Source organism: Bos indicus x Bos taurus, chromosome 1 (assembly GCF_003369695.1).
Source record: "Bos indicus x Bos taurus breed Angus x Brahman F1 hybrid chromosome 1, Bos_hybrid_MaternalHap_v2.0, whole genome shotgun sequence".
NCBI lineage: Eukaryota > Metazoa > Chordata > Mammalia > Artiodactyla > Bovidae > Bos > Bos indicus x Bos taurus.
Genome location: NC_040076.1, coordinates 66004707 through 66021535, shown reverse-complemented (window position 1 = coordinate 66021535; position 16829 = coordinate 66004707). Strand labels below are relative to the sequence as shown.

Below are 16829 nucleotides of genomic sequence, written 5' to 3'. Positions count from 1 at the left end.
TACTTTTATGCCATAGTACATTCAGAACGTGGATGAGATTAATGGCCTTGATATTAACTTTGCAGTAAAATTACATGGCCAGGGAAAGACAGAACTGTGAATGTATTGTTTCTTATTTCCTACTTTGACACATACTCTAATCTAGAATAATTCCTCACTCTGCTTTCCAGAAGGAAAGAAGCAGAAAAAAATTGTCATTTATTTATTGGATAAATATTGATTTAACTGTGTGTTTGAACTGTTTTAGACACTGGGTGTATAGTATGTAATGGGTGTATAGTGGAGAGCTAAATAACATGGTCTCATGCTCTCATGGAGTCATAGAGTAGAAGCTGCAGCTGAAATACACTGAATGCTTTATATATTGACATCTATATGTGCATATTGCAGTGATGTTCAACCCTGGCCGCATACCCAAGTCACCCACTTAATTGTGTAAAAAGTAGATGTCTAGACTTTTAACTTTGGAGATTCACATTTCAGTATGTTTGGACTAAAACCTGTACATAGGTATATTTTTAAAACTCCATAGATGATACTTATGAATGACTGGTATCAAAAAATCCCTAGTGTATCAACTTACAGTTCTTATGCTTCTTATATTGTCCCATTTGACCTCTGAATAGCAACCACTTCTGTTACATATTACTAGCCTTAACCACAGTTTTATAAATTAAGAAAATAAAAGCTTCAAGATTATATACCTCATAAATAACTAAGATCCAAAAACCTGGTCCTAAGACTCTCCGGAGAGAAGTCTATCTTTTTTATTAATTAAAACAATTACAGTGAAGTCAATTCTTGTGTGTGTGTGTGTGTGTTAAGGGTGAAGAAAAAGATGCATTACTACACTTTTTTGAAGTTGTGACTGATTCTCTCTTCTGGCTATTGGGAGGCCATGTTCAACTCATCCAAAATGGTAAGAGAAAAGATTTTTAATGTAACTGATAGTCATTGTAGAGTCACCTGCTATCAGTTTGATTTTTTTTTTTCTAAAAACAAATACTTCATTAAATACAGATAAGTAAATACAGTTAAATAAAATTAAATACAGTTAAATAAAAGCACATTGAAATAACCCCATACACAAAAAGTAAAGGCAAATTTGGATGTTCCAGCTTTATTTTATTTTATTTTTTTTTGGATGTTCCAGCTTTAAACAGACAACATTAACAATAATATTACATTAAGGGGAATATTGCTAAAATAAAACTTTCTCCTTAGTTTTTTCTATGTAGCAAATTTAAGATAAGGCTTAATAATTTTAACAGTTTATTCTAGGGGAAAAGTTTTTTATGTTTGTTTCAAAGATTACAGTTGTGTTTTAGACTTAGTGTGACAGAAATCCTTATGTAAAGAGTATAGATATGATTTAACTCACAGCCTAACTATTGAGGTAAGATTAAGCTTTTATATGGTGACATTTTACTAAACTGGAAAGTTACTTTATAGGCTATTTCTATACTTACATTGAAAAATATAAATATATGTTAGTTTTATGTTTCCTTAAGACTAGAAAGTAATTTTTAATAATAAGCGTGACAATGTTCCTACCTTCTTGAAAGATTTACTCTAAGAAAAATGTAATGTATAGGAATAATATAAGAACATTGATATTTTTAGAAAGTAAAAATTGAGCTGAATATTAATATTTTATTTTTTGCTTTCAGAATTATGCATGTACATAATTTACAGAGTCAGTTCCATAAGGATTATTTAAAACACAGTCTTTGGCCCTCATACCTCTCTCCATTTCCCATTTTCCAAAGGCAATTACTTTCATGCTCAAATACTTCCTTTAAAAAAAAAAAAGCATTATCTGTTCATTTCCCTTTATGAAAAAAATATTATAAACTTCCCTACTATAAGAACTATTTTACCAAAATGTAAAGAGCTTAGCTACAGTATGGTGTAATACTAAAACCTAGTTAAAAGAGAGACAGCAGGAGACAGAATATGTGAAAAAAGTTTTAAATATGCCATATTCCTTTTCAAAATAATAACTATAACAAAAGTGACAGTATTTCTCAGGTCAATCTGTCAGTTTAAAACACCAATAAAATAGGTATTAAATAGGATGTCCAGTAAGTTTTTCTCTCAAAAGAACCACTTCCTTGGAGAAATGGCTGACTGTATATAGGTATGAGATAGAAAATACGCAAGGTAAGCCAGAGGTATCTTGAATACTAGATAGGAAGGAACCAGTCAAAGTCTGTTAGGATTTTGTGAAAAGCCAACATAAGGAGGCTTCTGCTAGCCAGAAATGGGAAAATTGAACAGTAATGAGGGTAATAACTACAGTGGATTAAAACACATCAATATAGTGAGATTATTAACTTTAACCTTTTTACTGTGGGAAGCAGAATAGTTTAACCCCTCTGTACTCATCACTGAGATTCAATCATTATTAACATTTCTCTAATCTTTTTATTACTTATTTCCAGCCACAACTAAAAAGTTAGCATAGGAGTCTGCTAGGGAACCAATTCATTTTGAAAACTGTTAATAAATAAAAGAGTCCATCATTTATACTGCCTTTTCTTACATATTGATGAGGAAAATTTTTTCTTTATAAACATATTCCAGCTAATAAGTGAAAAGGGTATGATAGAATCATGCTGTTTTACAACCTTTAGTGAATTAATTATCCATCACTGTCAACATCTCAAAAGGAGAGACAATCAGATATGAAGTGCCTCATTGTAATGTCTCATTATAACCTCACATATGACATGTATATAACAAAAATTCAAACATGAATCATTTTGAACCTGGAGCTCCAACTACCAATTTGTAGAAGGTCAGAGAAACATTAAATTATACCAGAGGAATGCAGTAAGCAAAAGTAAACTGTGGGAAGCTCAAAGGACAGTTGACATAATTTTGTAAACAAATGAACTGCAAGGGGAAAAAGGGTAGAGTAGAAACCCATAAGTTAAAAGAAATTTGAAAGATAACTAGTTACATTGTATGGCTCCTGTTTGGATCCCAGTTAAAGTAAACTTCTGAAAATTCACCAAAAAAATGGCAATGGGAGCAGTGACTGGATATTTGATAAAATCAGGTAATTATTTAGGTTAGATAATGGCTATATTTTATTTTTTAATAATTCATACATAATATTTTGGAAATATGTATAGAAATATTTCTGGGTAAAATTATTTGATGTCTTGGATTTGCTTTCAGATAAAATGGGAGGCAGGAAATAGATGGGGTAGGTGAAACAAGACTGGCCATGAGTTGATCATTGTTTAAGTTGAGTGACTAATAAATGCAGGGTCATATATACTACTCTTACACATGTTCTAAACTTTAATTTAAAAAAAATGGCAAATATCAGTTTTTGTTGGGAGACCAAATAGTTATCTAACTATACTTGAAAACAATATACTGCTGCTGCCGCTAAGTCTCTTCAGTCATGTCCAATTCTGTGCGACCCCATAGACGGCAGCCCACCAGGCTCCGCCGTCCCTGGGATTCTTCAGGCAAGAACACTGGAGTGGGTTGCCATTTCCTTCTCCAATGCATGAAAGTGAAAAGTGAAAGTGAAGTTGCTCAGTCATGTCCGACTCTTCGTGACCCCAAGGACTGCAGCCTACCAGGCTCCTCCGTCCATGGGATTTTCCAGGCAAGAGTACTGGAGTGGGTGGCCATTGCCTTCTCCAAAAATAAATCTTATAATACAATAAGATAAATGTTATTAAAGTAGAATAACTTCAACAAATTATTTTATCATATTTTTTCCAAAATAGAGAAAAGATATATAAACATTGCATACTACATGATTTCAGTGAATTCAGAATTAAAGAGTTATTAATAAACATCTTTGCTGCTGCTAAGTCACTTCAGTCGTGTCCTACTCTTTGCGACCCCATAGACGGCAGCCCACCAGGCTCCTCCGTCCATGGGATTTTCCAGACAAGAGTAGTGGAGTGGGTTGCCATTGCCTTCTCCGATAAACGTCATTAGGTAGACAAAAATAGAAATATACACTTATCCCAGCTACAGAGAATTTTTCTGCTATTGAAAAATAGAAAATAAAAAACCATAAAAATACTTAATAATATCAGAAGTTTTTTGAAGTTGTTAGATTTTTTAAAATGGTAACTAGTGAAATATTGGATTATGTAAACAGAAATGAAGAACAGTAGTAAGTATGTGAAAGAAATCAAATATGTCCCCTCAGGAGACTGAAAGAGGAAAAAATGTGTAGAAGCTAGGATAGTGTTCACAGAGCTGCCTTGCCAGCATAGCTGATCTCACTTTAATTAAAATTCTAGTCAGTTAATGAACAAAGGACTATTAACTGAAATTTAATGGGAACCTACGCTATTTCTAGACAAACCTAGATAGTGTGTTTTCATCCTGCTTATTTAACTTCTAAGCAGAGTACACCATGTAAAATTCTGGGCTGGATGAAGCACAAACTAGAAATCAAGACTGCTGGGAGAAATATCAATAACCTCATATATGCAGATGACACCACCCTTACGACACAAAGTGAAGAGGAACTAAAGAACCTCTGGATTAAGGTGAAAGAGGAAAACTGGCTTAAAACTCAACATTCAGAAAACTAAGATCATGGCACCTGGTCCCATCATTTCATGGCAAATAGATGGGGAAATAATGGAAACAGTGACAGACTTTATTTTCTTGGGCTCCAAAATCACTGCAGATGGTGACTGCAGCCATGAAATTAATAGACGCTTGCTCCTTGGAAGAAAGGCTGTGACAAACCTAGACAGCATATTAAAAAGCAGAGACATCACTTGGCCGACAAAAGTCCGTTTAGGCAAAGCTATGGTTTTTCCAGTAGTCCTGTACAGATGTGAGAGTTAAACCATAAAAGAAGGCTGAGGGCCAAAGAATTGATGCTTTGAAACTGTGATGTTGGAGAAGACTCTTGGGAGTCCCTTAGACTGCAAGATCAAACCAGTCAGTCCTGAAAGAAATCAACCCTGAATATTCACCGAAAGGACTGATGCTGAAGCTGAAGCACCAGTACTTCGGCTACCTGATGTGAAGAGCCAATTCATTGAAAAAGATCCTGATGCTGGGAAAGATTGAGGGCAGGAGGAGAAGGGGATGACAGAGGACAAGATCGCTGGATACATCACTAAGTTAATGGACTTAAGTTTGAGCAAACTCGAGGAGATAGTGAAGGACAGGGAAGCCTGGCGTGCTTCAGTCCATAGCATCACAAGGAGTCTGACATGACTTAGCAATTGAACATAACAACAACCCTGTTCTAGGACATTTTACAGTAGTCTGTGAGAGAATTGTTAGTTTTCACTTTACAGGGGAAGAACATTTTCTGAGAGGTTAAGTGACTTACATAAGCATATAGTGCCAGGTCTTCATAACTGGCTATTCAGAGCCTAAAAATTACAAACCAAATATTCCTCTGGGTAGTTAGTGATTTTATTATTATTTAAGACAAGGTATTAGCAAATATGGTACATTATATAACAATTAAATTTTTAAGTACATGAGCTGCTGATTATAATCATCTGAACTATTGCTATTCCTTCATATTCTCTTTTTCACAGAAAATGTGATTGTCTTCAATGAAATCACTGTTAGAAAAGGAGACTCAGTTTTAGGATATGTTATATTTTATTTTTAATTTAAGGGAAGATAATGATACATTCTTAGCTTACTGTTTATTTGTAATTGTCCATAAAAATGGAATAACTGCCTTATTATGGTTATGGAAAAAACAAGTATAACTTTATTGCAAAGTATATCAAGGCAGGAAGTTTAGCAGAAATGATTATGCTTTGATCTGGTTTTGAAAAGACAAGTAAATCCCAGTTGTATCATCATAGAATCGTAATCTTTCTTTTTTTCTCTTTTTTTAGTACTGAAAAGTGATCATTTCTTGCGCTTACTGCAAACTGATAATGTTCAAATAGGATCTATGGTCATGACTCTGCTACAGAACATACTGCAGATCAATAGGTGACTTGGCTTTATAAAATATATAGAATTTTTTTGTTTTTGATGAGAAGCATTGCCAGTTTTACTAAAATCAGTTGTATATGACTTGTATATAACATTTAAGAAGCTTTGTTATTACCATTGTATTTTTTTAATGAATATAAAAATATAAATACTGTAAAAGAAAGTTTATTACTGAATTTATATCTTATTTCAGAACTTAAGATTTTAGCCCTATCTCAGTCTTAGAGAAGAAAAATTACTGTGATATCTGAAGGAGAATATTGGGATCACGATAATAAATAACTAATCAAATAGCATCACTGACTCAATGGACATGAATCTGAGCAAACTTCAGGAGATAGTGAAGGACAGGGAAGCCTGGCATGCTGCAGTTTATGGGGTTACAGAGAGTCAGACACGACTTAGTGACTGAACAATCATGTACTTATATAGCAGACTGCAACCTCAGTATTTGCCAAGTGCTATGCCCTTCTAGAGTATAAAAGAAGTTATAGACAAATTTTCCCAGGTTAAAATAGAAAGGCAGAGTAAACACTGTTGAAATCATTGATTTTTTTCAGCTCAATATGGATTTGTTAAGTATCTAGTATATGTGCCAAGTATTGTCTATCATTGGATTTATAAAATCGATTAAGATATGAACCTTATCTTCAAATAGCTTACAGTATAGTGGAAGAGACTAATACATAAATACAACTATATAACAGGGTAATAAGGTACAATGTTAATTAAGTATTAAGAGGCGCTCCTAAACCAAACTGAGGTGGGGGATACTTCCAGGAGAATGTAACCCCTGAGATGAAACTGAGATAAATAGATGAGGAGAATGTAATACTGAGATGAAGGATGAGAAATTAACCAGTGAGGAGAAGAGAAAACAATATTCTAGGCAGAGGTAACAACATAAGCAAATGCACAGAAATAAGAAACAACATACAGAACGTGAAAAGTAGGCTAGAGTTCATAAGACAAGATATCATGGAAGAGAGAGCTGCACAAAGAACCCCAGAGATCTGCAGAATCCCCTTCAAGTTTTCAGTAGAGTATTGATCAGCACATGCATTTGAGGAAACTGCTCGATGTCTTGGAAACAGTAATCCAGAAGGATTAAAAGGAGCAGTACCAGAAACTCAAACAGAGCTAGAATGCTGCCTGATCCAGCTGCACAACTGGAAAACTTCATGAAAAATGGAGCATTAGGTAGAGTACTCAGGATAGTTTCTTCTTGGTAGTGGGGAATAATAGCACTAGACTGAGCACTACTGTAGATCATCTAAACAATAAAAGCAAGATCTGAAAGGATCAAATTATTCCCAGTCAGTTTCACTTCATGTGGTTATTGAAACTGCCTACATCTTAAAATAGTGTACAAAGGCAGGAAGTTTAGCAGAAATGGTCATACTTTGATTTGGCATTAATAAGATGAGAAAATCAAACTTGGGCCATCATAGAATCTCTGTTTTGATTTCTTTTCCCCCCCCTCTCTTCCTTTAGTAATAAAAAGTAATCATTTCTTGCAGGAATCATTTCTGCAAACTGATGATGTTCAGATAGGATCTATAGTCATAACTATGTATAAAATTCTAGAAAAGGTAAACTAATTTATAGTGACAGAGGTGTAAATAAGGTGCCAGGGAGGGTAAGTGGAGAAGGAGTACAGTGAAACAAAAGGAAACTTTAAGGGGTGATGGATATATTCATTATCTTTATTGCAATGGGGGAATGTCAAAACTTACCAAATTATACATTTAAATATGTGCAGTTTGCTGTATATCAGTTATACTGTAATGAAGCTGGTCAAAATAAAAAAATCATCATGTCTTGATGAACATTTTGATATGGAATGAAATAAAAGATGAATTCAGGTATGATACCAAGTTTTCTGTATTGAATAGTAGACAGTGGTATCAGTTCAGTTGCTCAGTCGTGTCTGACCCTCTGCGACCCCATGGACTGCAGCACACAGGCTTCCCAGTCTATCACCAGATCCCAGAACTTACTCAAACTCATGTCCATCAAGTCAGTGATGCCATCCAACCATCTCACCCTCTGTTCTTCCTTTGTCCTCCCGCCTCCGTTCTTTCCCGGCATCAGGGTCTTTTCTGAGTCAGTTCTTTTCATCAGGTGGCCAAAGTACTGGAGTTTCAGCTTCAGCATCAGTCCTTCCAATGAATATTCAGGACAGATTTCCTTTGCAATTGACTGATTTGATCTCCTTGCAGTCCAAAGGACTCTGAAGAGTCTTCTCCAACACCACAGTTCCAAAGCATCAATTCTTGGGCACTCAGCGTTTTTTATAGTCCAACTCTCACAACCATACATGACTACTGGAAAAACCATAGCTTTGAGTTGGCAGACCTTCGTTGGCAAAGTAACGTCTCTGCTTTTTAATATGCCTTCTACGTTTGTCACAGCTTTTTTTCCCAAGGAGCAAGCATCTTTTAATTTCATGGCTGCAGTCATCTGCAGTGATTCTGGAGCCCCAAAAAATAGTCTGTCACTGTTTCCATTATTTCCCCATCTATTTGCCCTGAAATGATGGGACCAGGTGCCATGATCTTAGTTTTCTGAATGTTGAGTTTTAAGCCAACTTTTTCACTCTCCTCTTTGACTTTCTTCAAGAGGCTCTTTAGTTCCTCTTCGCTTTCTGCCATAAGGGTGGTGTCATCTGAATTTCTGAGGTTATTGATATTTCTCCCAGAAATCTTGATTTCAGCTTGTGCTTCATCCAGTCTGGCATTTTGCATGGTGTACTCTGCATAGACGTTAAATAAGCAGGGTGACAATATACAGCCTTGATGTACACCTTTTCCTATTTGGAACCAGTCTGTTGTTCCATGTCCAGTTCTAACTTGCTTCTTGACCTGCGTACAGATTTCTCAGGAGGCAGGTCAGATGGTCTGGTATTCCCATCTCTTGAAGAATTTTCCACAGTTTGTTGTGATCCACACAGTCAAAGGCTTTGGTATAGTCAGTAAAGCAGAAGTAGATATTTTTCTGGAACTCTCTTGCTTTTTCTATGATCCAATGGATGTTGGCAATTTGATCTCTGGTTCCTATTCACATACTGTTGAAGCCTGACTTGGAAAATTTTAACCATTACTTTGCTAGCATGTGAGATGAGTGCAATTGTGCAGTAGTTTGAGCATTCTTTGGCATTGCCTTTCTTTGGATTGGAATGAAAACTGACCTTTTCCAGTCCTGTGGCCACTGCTGAGTTTTCCAAATTTGCTGGCATATTGAGTGCATCACTTTCACATCTAAATCACATCAAATCCTAAAATCATCTTTTAGGATTTGAAATAGCTCAACTGGAATTCCATCACCTCCACTAGCATTCGTAGTGATGCTTCCTAAGGCCCACTTGACTTCTCATTCCAGGATGTCTGGCTCTAGGTGGGTGATCACACTATCATGATTATCTGGGTCATGAAGATCTTTTTTATATAGTTCTGTGTATTCTTGCCACCTCTTCTTAGCCAAAACAGATTCAATATTGGTTTGTCCAACATAGATATGTTCAGCAGGTAGAGAAATAAGAGTGCATGCAAAGATTTGTACACACAAATGTTTATAGCAGCTTTATCTGTAATAGTCAAAGACAAGACAACTCAAATGTCCGCTGACAGTGAATAGAACTTGTGGAAGAGATCTGGACTAGAATTATGGACTTACGAATTATCAGGCTAAAAAGTATAGTTAAAAACATGAGAGAAGAGCTCAGTGAAAAATATGAATTGAGTAAGAAAAGAAATTGGCCCAAAATGGAATTCTAGGGAGTAACCTTTTAGGGGTGTACTGGAAAGCCTACAAAGAAAACAACAACAACAAAAAAAGGTCAAAAATCTGTAAACAGAGGATGGAAGAAGACCAGAATAACCTTTTTCCACAAAAGCTGAATAGTGGAAAATACCAGTTATAAACATTCATGGTTATTTTTTCTAACTGGACAAAAGTTTATTTATATTTTTGAGTAAGAGTCTGTTTGCATTGCTCTCAGATAGGAATCCTTGCCATTATTTGCTTTCTACAAGCCAACATCTGGTGTTTTTTTTTTTCTTTTTTAAATTGGTAGAAAATTGCTTTACAGTACAGTGTTGGTTTTTGTCATATAACAACATGAATCAGTCATAATTATATATATCCCCTCCCTCCTGAACCTTCCTCCTGTCCCCACAGGTCACTTCTCTAGGTCATCACAGAGTGCCAGGATGGGGTCCCTTTGTTATATAGCAAATTCCCAGTGACTATCTGTTTTACACATGATAGTTGTAAATATGTCAATACTACTTTCTCAGTTCGTTCCACCCTCAACTTGCACCACTGTGTCCACAAGTCATTCACTGCTAAGTTCATCAGTACCATTTTTCTAGATTCCATATATATGCATTAATATATAATACTTGTTTTTCTCTTTCTGACTTGTTTCACTGTGTATAAGAGGCTTTAGGTTCATCCACTTCACTACAACTGACTCAAATTCATTCCTTTTTATGGCTGAGTAATATTCTATTGTTTATACATATTCTTTTTTATTACATCTTTTTTAATAATTAAATTTATTTCATTTTAATTGAAGGATAATTGCTCTACAATATTGTTTTGGTTTCTGCCAAACATCAGCATGAATTAGCCATAGGTATACCTATGTCCTCTCTCTTGAACCTCCCTCCCGCCTCTGTCCCTATCCCACCCTCTAGGTTGTTACAGAGCCCCAGTTTGAGTTCCCTGAGTCACACAGCAAATCCCATTGGCTATCTGTTTTACATATGGTAATATATATATGTTTTGTGTTACTCTCTCCATACATCCCATCCTCTCCTTCCTCCCTACCCCACTGCCCTATGTCTATAAGTCTGTTCTCTTATGTCCTGTCTGCATTGCTACCCTGCAAATAGGTTCAACCGTACCATCTTTCTAGATTCCATATATATGCGTTGATATACAACATTTGTTTTTCTCTTTCTGACCTAGTTCACTTTGTATAATATGCTGTATGTTCATCCACCTCATTAGAACTGACTCAGTGTGTTCCTTTTTATGGCTGAGTAATATTCCGTTGTATATATATTACCACAGCTTCCTTACCCATTCATCTGTCATTGGACACCTAGGCTGCTTCCATGTCCTAGCTATTATAAATACTGCTGCAATGAACATTGGGATACATGTGTCTTTTAGAATTGCAATTTTCTCGGGGACTATGCCCAGGACTGGGATTGCTAGGTCATACTGTAGATTTATTCCTAGTTTTTTAAGGAATCTCCATACTGTTTTCCATAATGGTTGTGTCAGTTTACATTCCCACCAACAGTGCAGGAGGGTTCCCTTTTCTCCACATCCTCTCCAGCATTATTGTTTTGTAGATTTTTTGGTGATAGCCATTCTGACTGGTGTGCGGTGATACCTCATTGTAGTTTTGATTTGTATTTCTGTAATAATCAGCAGTGTTGAGCATCTTTTTATGCAATAGCTACTTTTACAGAATTGTAAAATATCCTAATCAGTAGTAAATGGATAATCAAAGGAACATACCCCTAGAAAATCATATACTGCTTGGTGGGGTGAGTAAAAGGACGCCTAGTAATTCCTTTTGACTGTTTATGAGTTTCAGATAATTTTTCATGACATCAGTAATGCAACATGAAGTTGTTGTGTAATGACGGAATACTAAAAGAAAAATTTCCTCCTGAGTATATGATAATTGATTTTCTATAACATGTTTGTCTTCATCCATCATTAAGCAATGAACCATGTACTTACTGTCCTGTGATTTTCCTTTTATTATTGCTTGAAACTTTTGAACCATCTGTTTACTATTTTGCACATTAATCTTTCTCCAATAATTGATTGCAGGTTTCTTTGACTACTTTGTATTCACTATTTTACTTGGCATGGTGCCTTACATACAATAAGAATTCAATTAGTTGATGTAATGTGATATATTCTTGAAACTAAGCTAGCCACTTAAAATATTGGTTAATTTCCTGGATCAGTCCATAGATATTAAGTTGCTGCACCTTTTTTGTTTAATTTGTTGTGATACTGATCCATCATTTAGTAATGGTACATTTTTTATTCTTTTATTCTATTAGTGGTGATTTACTCAGAATAGAAGGGAAAATCCTGCATTCAATTTTAGATGAAGTTGTTTTCAAACTTTTATCAACTCCTAGTCCAGTCATAAGAGGTACTGCTACAAAGCTACTACTGTTGATGGCTGAATCCCATCAGGAAATTTTGATTTTACTGAGACTAAGTGCCTGCTACAAAGGTAATACATATATTCTTTCTTTTCTTGAGATTTTTAAAAAGAACATTTTTATTGATGGTATATGGAAAACAAAATACCTGTGTTGTGAAAAAGTCATTAAAGCATGCAGATAAAAACTCTGTCACAACAGGTAACAATTCAGGGGAAAAACTATATAATCCAGCCATCTTCATATCTCAACAGATGGCATATGATACTTTATCGATGAGGTTACAGTGAATAATTTGCTCCCTTCCTCACAAAAGATTGTGTGTTAAATATGCCATATAGTGTAATAACATAATGACCGAAAAGATCAGTGATCTTCCCTAACTTTATTGAGAAAATAGAGCTTTGCTTGAGAGCTTGACAGCCTTTTAATCTTTACATCATTTATTAATTACTCTTTACCTCCTATACTGCCTTTCCTCAAAGACAAAAAAAATCCCCATCACCCCCAAAATCATGTGAATAAAAATTCAGAAACTTGAGAAGGAAAGGGTTCAGTGTATTACCGTTACCTTATGATAGCTTTTCTTTAATTGAGCATTTACTATAAGTCAGATACTATTCTGCATACCTTATGTGTATTAGAATATTTAATATTCATAACAACCCTGTGAGATGTTTGCTATCCTCATTATATAGCAGTGGAAACAAAAGTGTGGAACATGTAGGTAATTTATCCAAAATCACTCAGTTGTTTTTTTTTTCCAACTGCTAAGCAAAGTTTAATGTGAGCTTTTATTTCTTTGTTAGGCAGAGTCATGAATTTATTACAATATATTTTCTTATTCAATATGGTCAAGAAATAGGTTTCTAGTTCATTAAGTATCTTATTAATATAGAGTTATATATTAATAATAATAATTTATATTATATATTGGAGAAGGAAATGACAACCTACTCCAGTATTCTTGCCTGGAGAATCCCTTGCACAGAGGAGCCTAGCCAGGCTGTAGCCCATGGGGTCGCAAAGAGTCGGACAAGACTGAGCAACTAACTATATTGTATATAAAATTTCAAGAATTAGAATACAATGTGATATATTTAATGGACTTCCCAGGTAGTGGTGGTAAAGAATCCACCTGCCAATGCAGGAGACACAAGAGATGCAAGTTCAGTCCTTGGTTGGGAACATCCCCTGGAGGAGGGCATGGCAATCCACTCAAGTATTGTTCCCTGGAAAATGCTATGGACAGAGGAGTCTAGCAGGCTACAGTCATAGGGTTTCAAAGAGTCTGTCGGACATGACTGAAGGGACTTAATACACACAGACGTGAGTGACATACCTTACTTGAGTCATTACTGTGAACTTTGTGAGAGAGAAGTCCCAGTAATAAAACTCTAGATGATACTATGCTGCTGCTGCTGCTAAGTTGCTTCAGTTGTATCCGACTCTGTGCAACCCCATAGATGGCAGCCCACCAGGCTCCCCCATCCCTGGGATTCTCCAGGCAAGAACACTGGAGTGGGTTGCCATTTCCTTTTGCAATGCATGAAAGTGAAAAGTGAAAGTGAAGTCGCTCAGTCGTGTCCTACTCTTAGCGACCTCATGGACTGCAGCCTACCAGGCTCCTCCATCCATGGGATTTTCCAGGCAAGAGTACTGGAGTGGGTTGCCATTGCCTTCTCCAGGTACTATGCTAGATACATATTCTTTCTGTAATTTTATTTCTTCTATAGAAATGTGAATGCCCAACAGAGTTCATTATAAAGGAATTCTATCTTAATCTGTCTCCCTTTCTTTCTCAACAGTAGAACTTATTCAGTTTCCTCAAGATATTTTACAGTTATTAATACTGTTGAGAACTTGAGTCTTAAAGTAGTAGACATGGAAAGACCCATATATTGCTATGGTGTGCTTAGATACTCAGTCGTGTCCAACTCTTTGCAACTCCCTGGACTGTAGCCCTCCAGGCTCCTCTGTCCATGGGTATTCTCCAGGCAAGAATACTGGAGTAAGTTGCCATTTCCTCCTCCAGGGGATCTTCCCAATCTAGGGATCCCAGGTCTCCTGCATTGCAGGCGGATTCTTCAGCATCTGAGCCCCCAAGGGGAAGCCCAGTTGTACACTCCAAGCCCATTCTCTTGCTTATGTATATTGCACACATACATTATAATAATCATTCCTCCATGCCTTAGAAATAGTACTTATTTTGTAACTTACATTACTACTCAGTTTTAATTTGGGATGGAAGTGCAGTATTTTAATGTTATAACACTTCTATAATAAATGCTCAGGAGCCTATTAATTAACCCCATATCACATACATTGTTGATATTTTTATTTAATAATAACTTCCTTTAATTAATAGTAACTAATAGCCAGCTTCAGTACTTCCACAGGATAGGCATTTACTCAGTATATATTCAATATCTTTTAAAAATGTTCTCGTGTAAGGTATTTATGTTGGAACAGGAAAAAAATATATATAACTTTACCCTTTGACTTAGCATAATGATTCCACTCTCCTCCCTGTTTTTTCTAATTAAAGAGATTGACTAAGCAGATTTTGCATCAGATCTCACAAGTAAATACCTCAGAACTGTTAGGACAGTGGAATATCTTAAAGACCTCTATCTAGAAGTTTTTGAGAAAAAGAAAAAGAAAAATCATGTGATTAATCTTGTTATTTTCATTTGTTTCTAAACTATACATTTTAACCTCAAATTCTGATTAGATAACAAAATCATATTTTATTATTAATAGCTATGCCTTTGTTATTCCATTTCAGGACTTAGAAGTCTACTAAATAAACAAGAACCTGGGACAGAGTTTAGTCAAGAACTTAGACAGCTCATTGGTCTTTTAAGCCCTAAAGCCTGTCAGGAAGTAAAAGACCAGGTATTGAATTATAAAAATAATTTGCATATTTACTAAAATTTCAGTAAACAATTTAGTTTGAAAATACTGGCTAGTAGTAGTCTCCTGAATCTTTTATTTGCTTTCTCTTCCCCTTCCTTTACTTATTCTCCCCTAAAATCCAGAGCAGCTATTGTTTGATGAGAGAAGTTGTTTTATGTTCTAAATTTTTAACCCTAGAGCCTTTTTTTTTAATCTATACAGAGTCCTTCATACCCTTGTATCTTTGAATAAGTGAAGCTAAGCATCAGAATGGAAGCAAAGATGTTAAAGCATTAAATAAGCAAAATTGTGAAATCCCTGTAATGAGAATGGAAGTGATATTAATTAGGGAGAATTTGAAGCTGACCAGACTGCATCTTGAATACCTTTTAGATATTGCCTAACTGAGCCTCCTTTGGGAGATGAGGTTTAATATTCTTAGGCTGTTCCTGTCCTGGGTTTATACAAATGTTGCCTTCTGCTCAACTTATTAAAGATGGAGATTAATACTTGCCCAGGCTGATATTTTAAGAAGTAAACTTCTAAAAACAACTTGCCTAGGGATATCTTTAAATTAATTCTGGCCTTTAATTTCAGAAACAACATAAAGCAGCTTGCTTGATTCAAGCTTATTGGAAGGGTTTCCAGACTAGAAAGAGATTGAAGAAGCTTCCATCTGCTGTGATTACTTTGCAGAGGAGTTTCAGGTAAAAAATTTGGGTGAGAGGATTGATGATCTGAGAGGGCTGCTGCTGCTGCTAAGTCGCTTCCGTCGTGTCCGACTCTGTGTGACCCCATAGACGGCAGCCCACCAGGCTCCCCCGTCCCTGGAATTCTCCAGGCAAGAACACTGGAGTGGGTTGCTATTTCTTTCTCCGGTGCATGAAAGTGAAAAGTGAAAGTGAAGTTGCTCAGTCATGTCCGACTCTTTAGCGACCCCATGGACTGCAGCCCACCAGGCTCCTCCGTCCATGGGATTTTCCAAGCAAGAGTACTGGAGTGGGGTGCTGTTGCCTTCTCCCTGAAAGGGCTAGATATATCTTATTAGAGTATAGCTGAGTGAAAACTTAGAGTTTTTTTTTTTTTTCTTTTTCAATATTCTAGTGTATTTCTTTCATTCTTGCTTCATACATTTCTGAGTGCCAGCACTTCATTAACCTTATTATACTTTCAAAAACAGAGGACATAACATAAAACAGGAATCTAATGTAACAAATACCTAATCCTATTCACTTAAGACTTTTGTGAGCCAGGTCTACAGAGGGAGCCAGTAATGGTCAATATCTCATTAAACCCTTAAAACCAAAAGTTGCCATAATTGTTCAAATGTAATTATGGTAAAAATGTGTATGAATATTAAAAAGCTTAAGTATATTAACCTGATTTTGCTCAGTAAATATGTCATGGATAGATTTGGCCATTGACGTATGACATAGTTTGACATTTATCTCTATTTCAAGTAGACTAAAAATGAAATAATGAAGTCATGGCCCAGTTTTTACATGACTACATCTAGATTCTTAGAGGCAATAAAAAGAACATACACACATGCCACACACATATGAGTTAGCACCTAGGTCATTGTTGATAAATTGGAGCCATCTCAGAGATGTTTTCATGTAACCTAACTTAAAGCTAAATTTGGTTCACTGAAGTGTCACTTGCATATTCCAGAAGTCAGTGTTTTTTTTTTAAGAAAACTGAAACTATTTTAATAACTGCAGCTGTGTTTCTCAGTTACAAACATGTTTTAAAATAGTGAAC

At 35.7% G+C, this 16829-nt stretch overlaps 1 protein-coding gene across 7 annotated transcripts in view; it reads left to right on the top strand.

Annotated features, from left to right (window-relative positions):
* IQCB1 (IQ motif containing B1) overlaps positions 1-16829 on the top strand; it is a 45569-nt gene that overhangs the window by 11054 nt on the left and 17686 nt on the right. For 3 of the 7 annotated variants that reach the window (XM_027532414.1, XM_027532261.1, XM_027532341.1), the window contains exons 6-10: positions 826-919; positions 5862-5961; positions 12060-12238; positions 14956-15065; positions 15663-15772. In XM_027532414.1, coding sequence (XP_027388215.1) covers positions 826-919; positions 5862-5961; positions 12060-12238; positions 14956-15065; positions 15663-15772 — 593 coding nt within the window. The remainder of the gene's footprint in view (positions 1-825; positions 920-5861; positions 5962-12059; positions 12239-14955; positions 15066-15662; positions 15773-16829) is intronic. The other 4 variants (XM_027532578.1, XM_027532649.1, XM_027532504.1 and 1 more) reach the window with 3 other exon arrangements.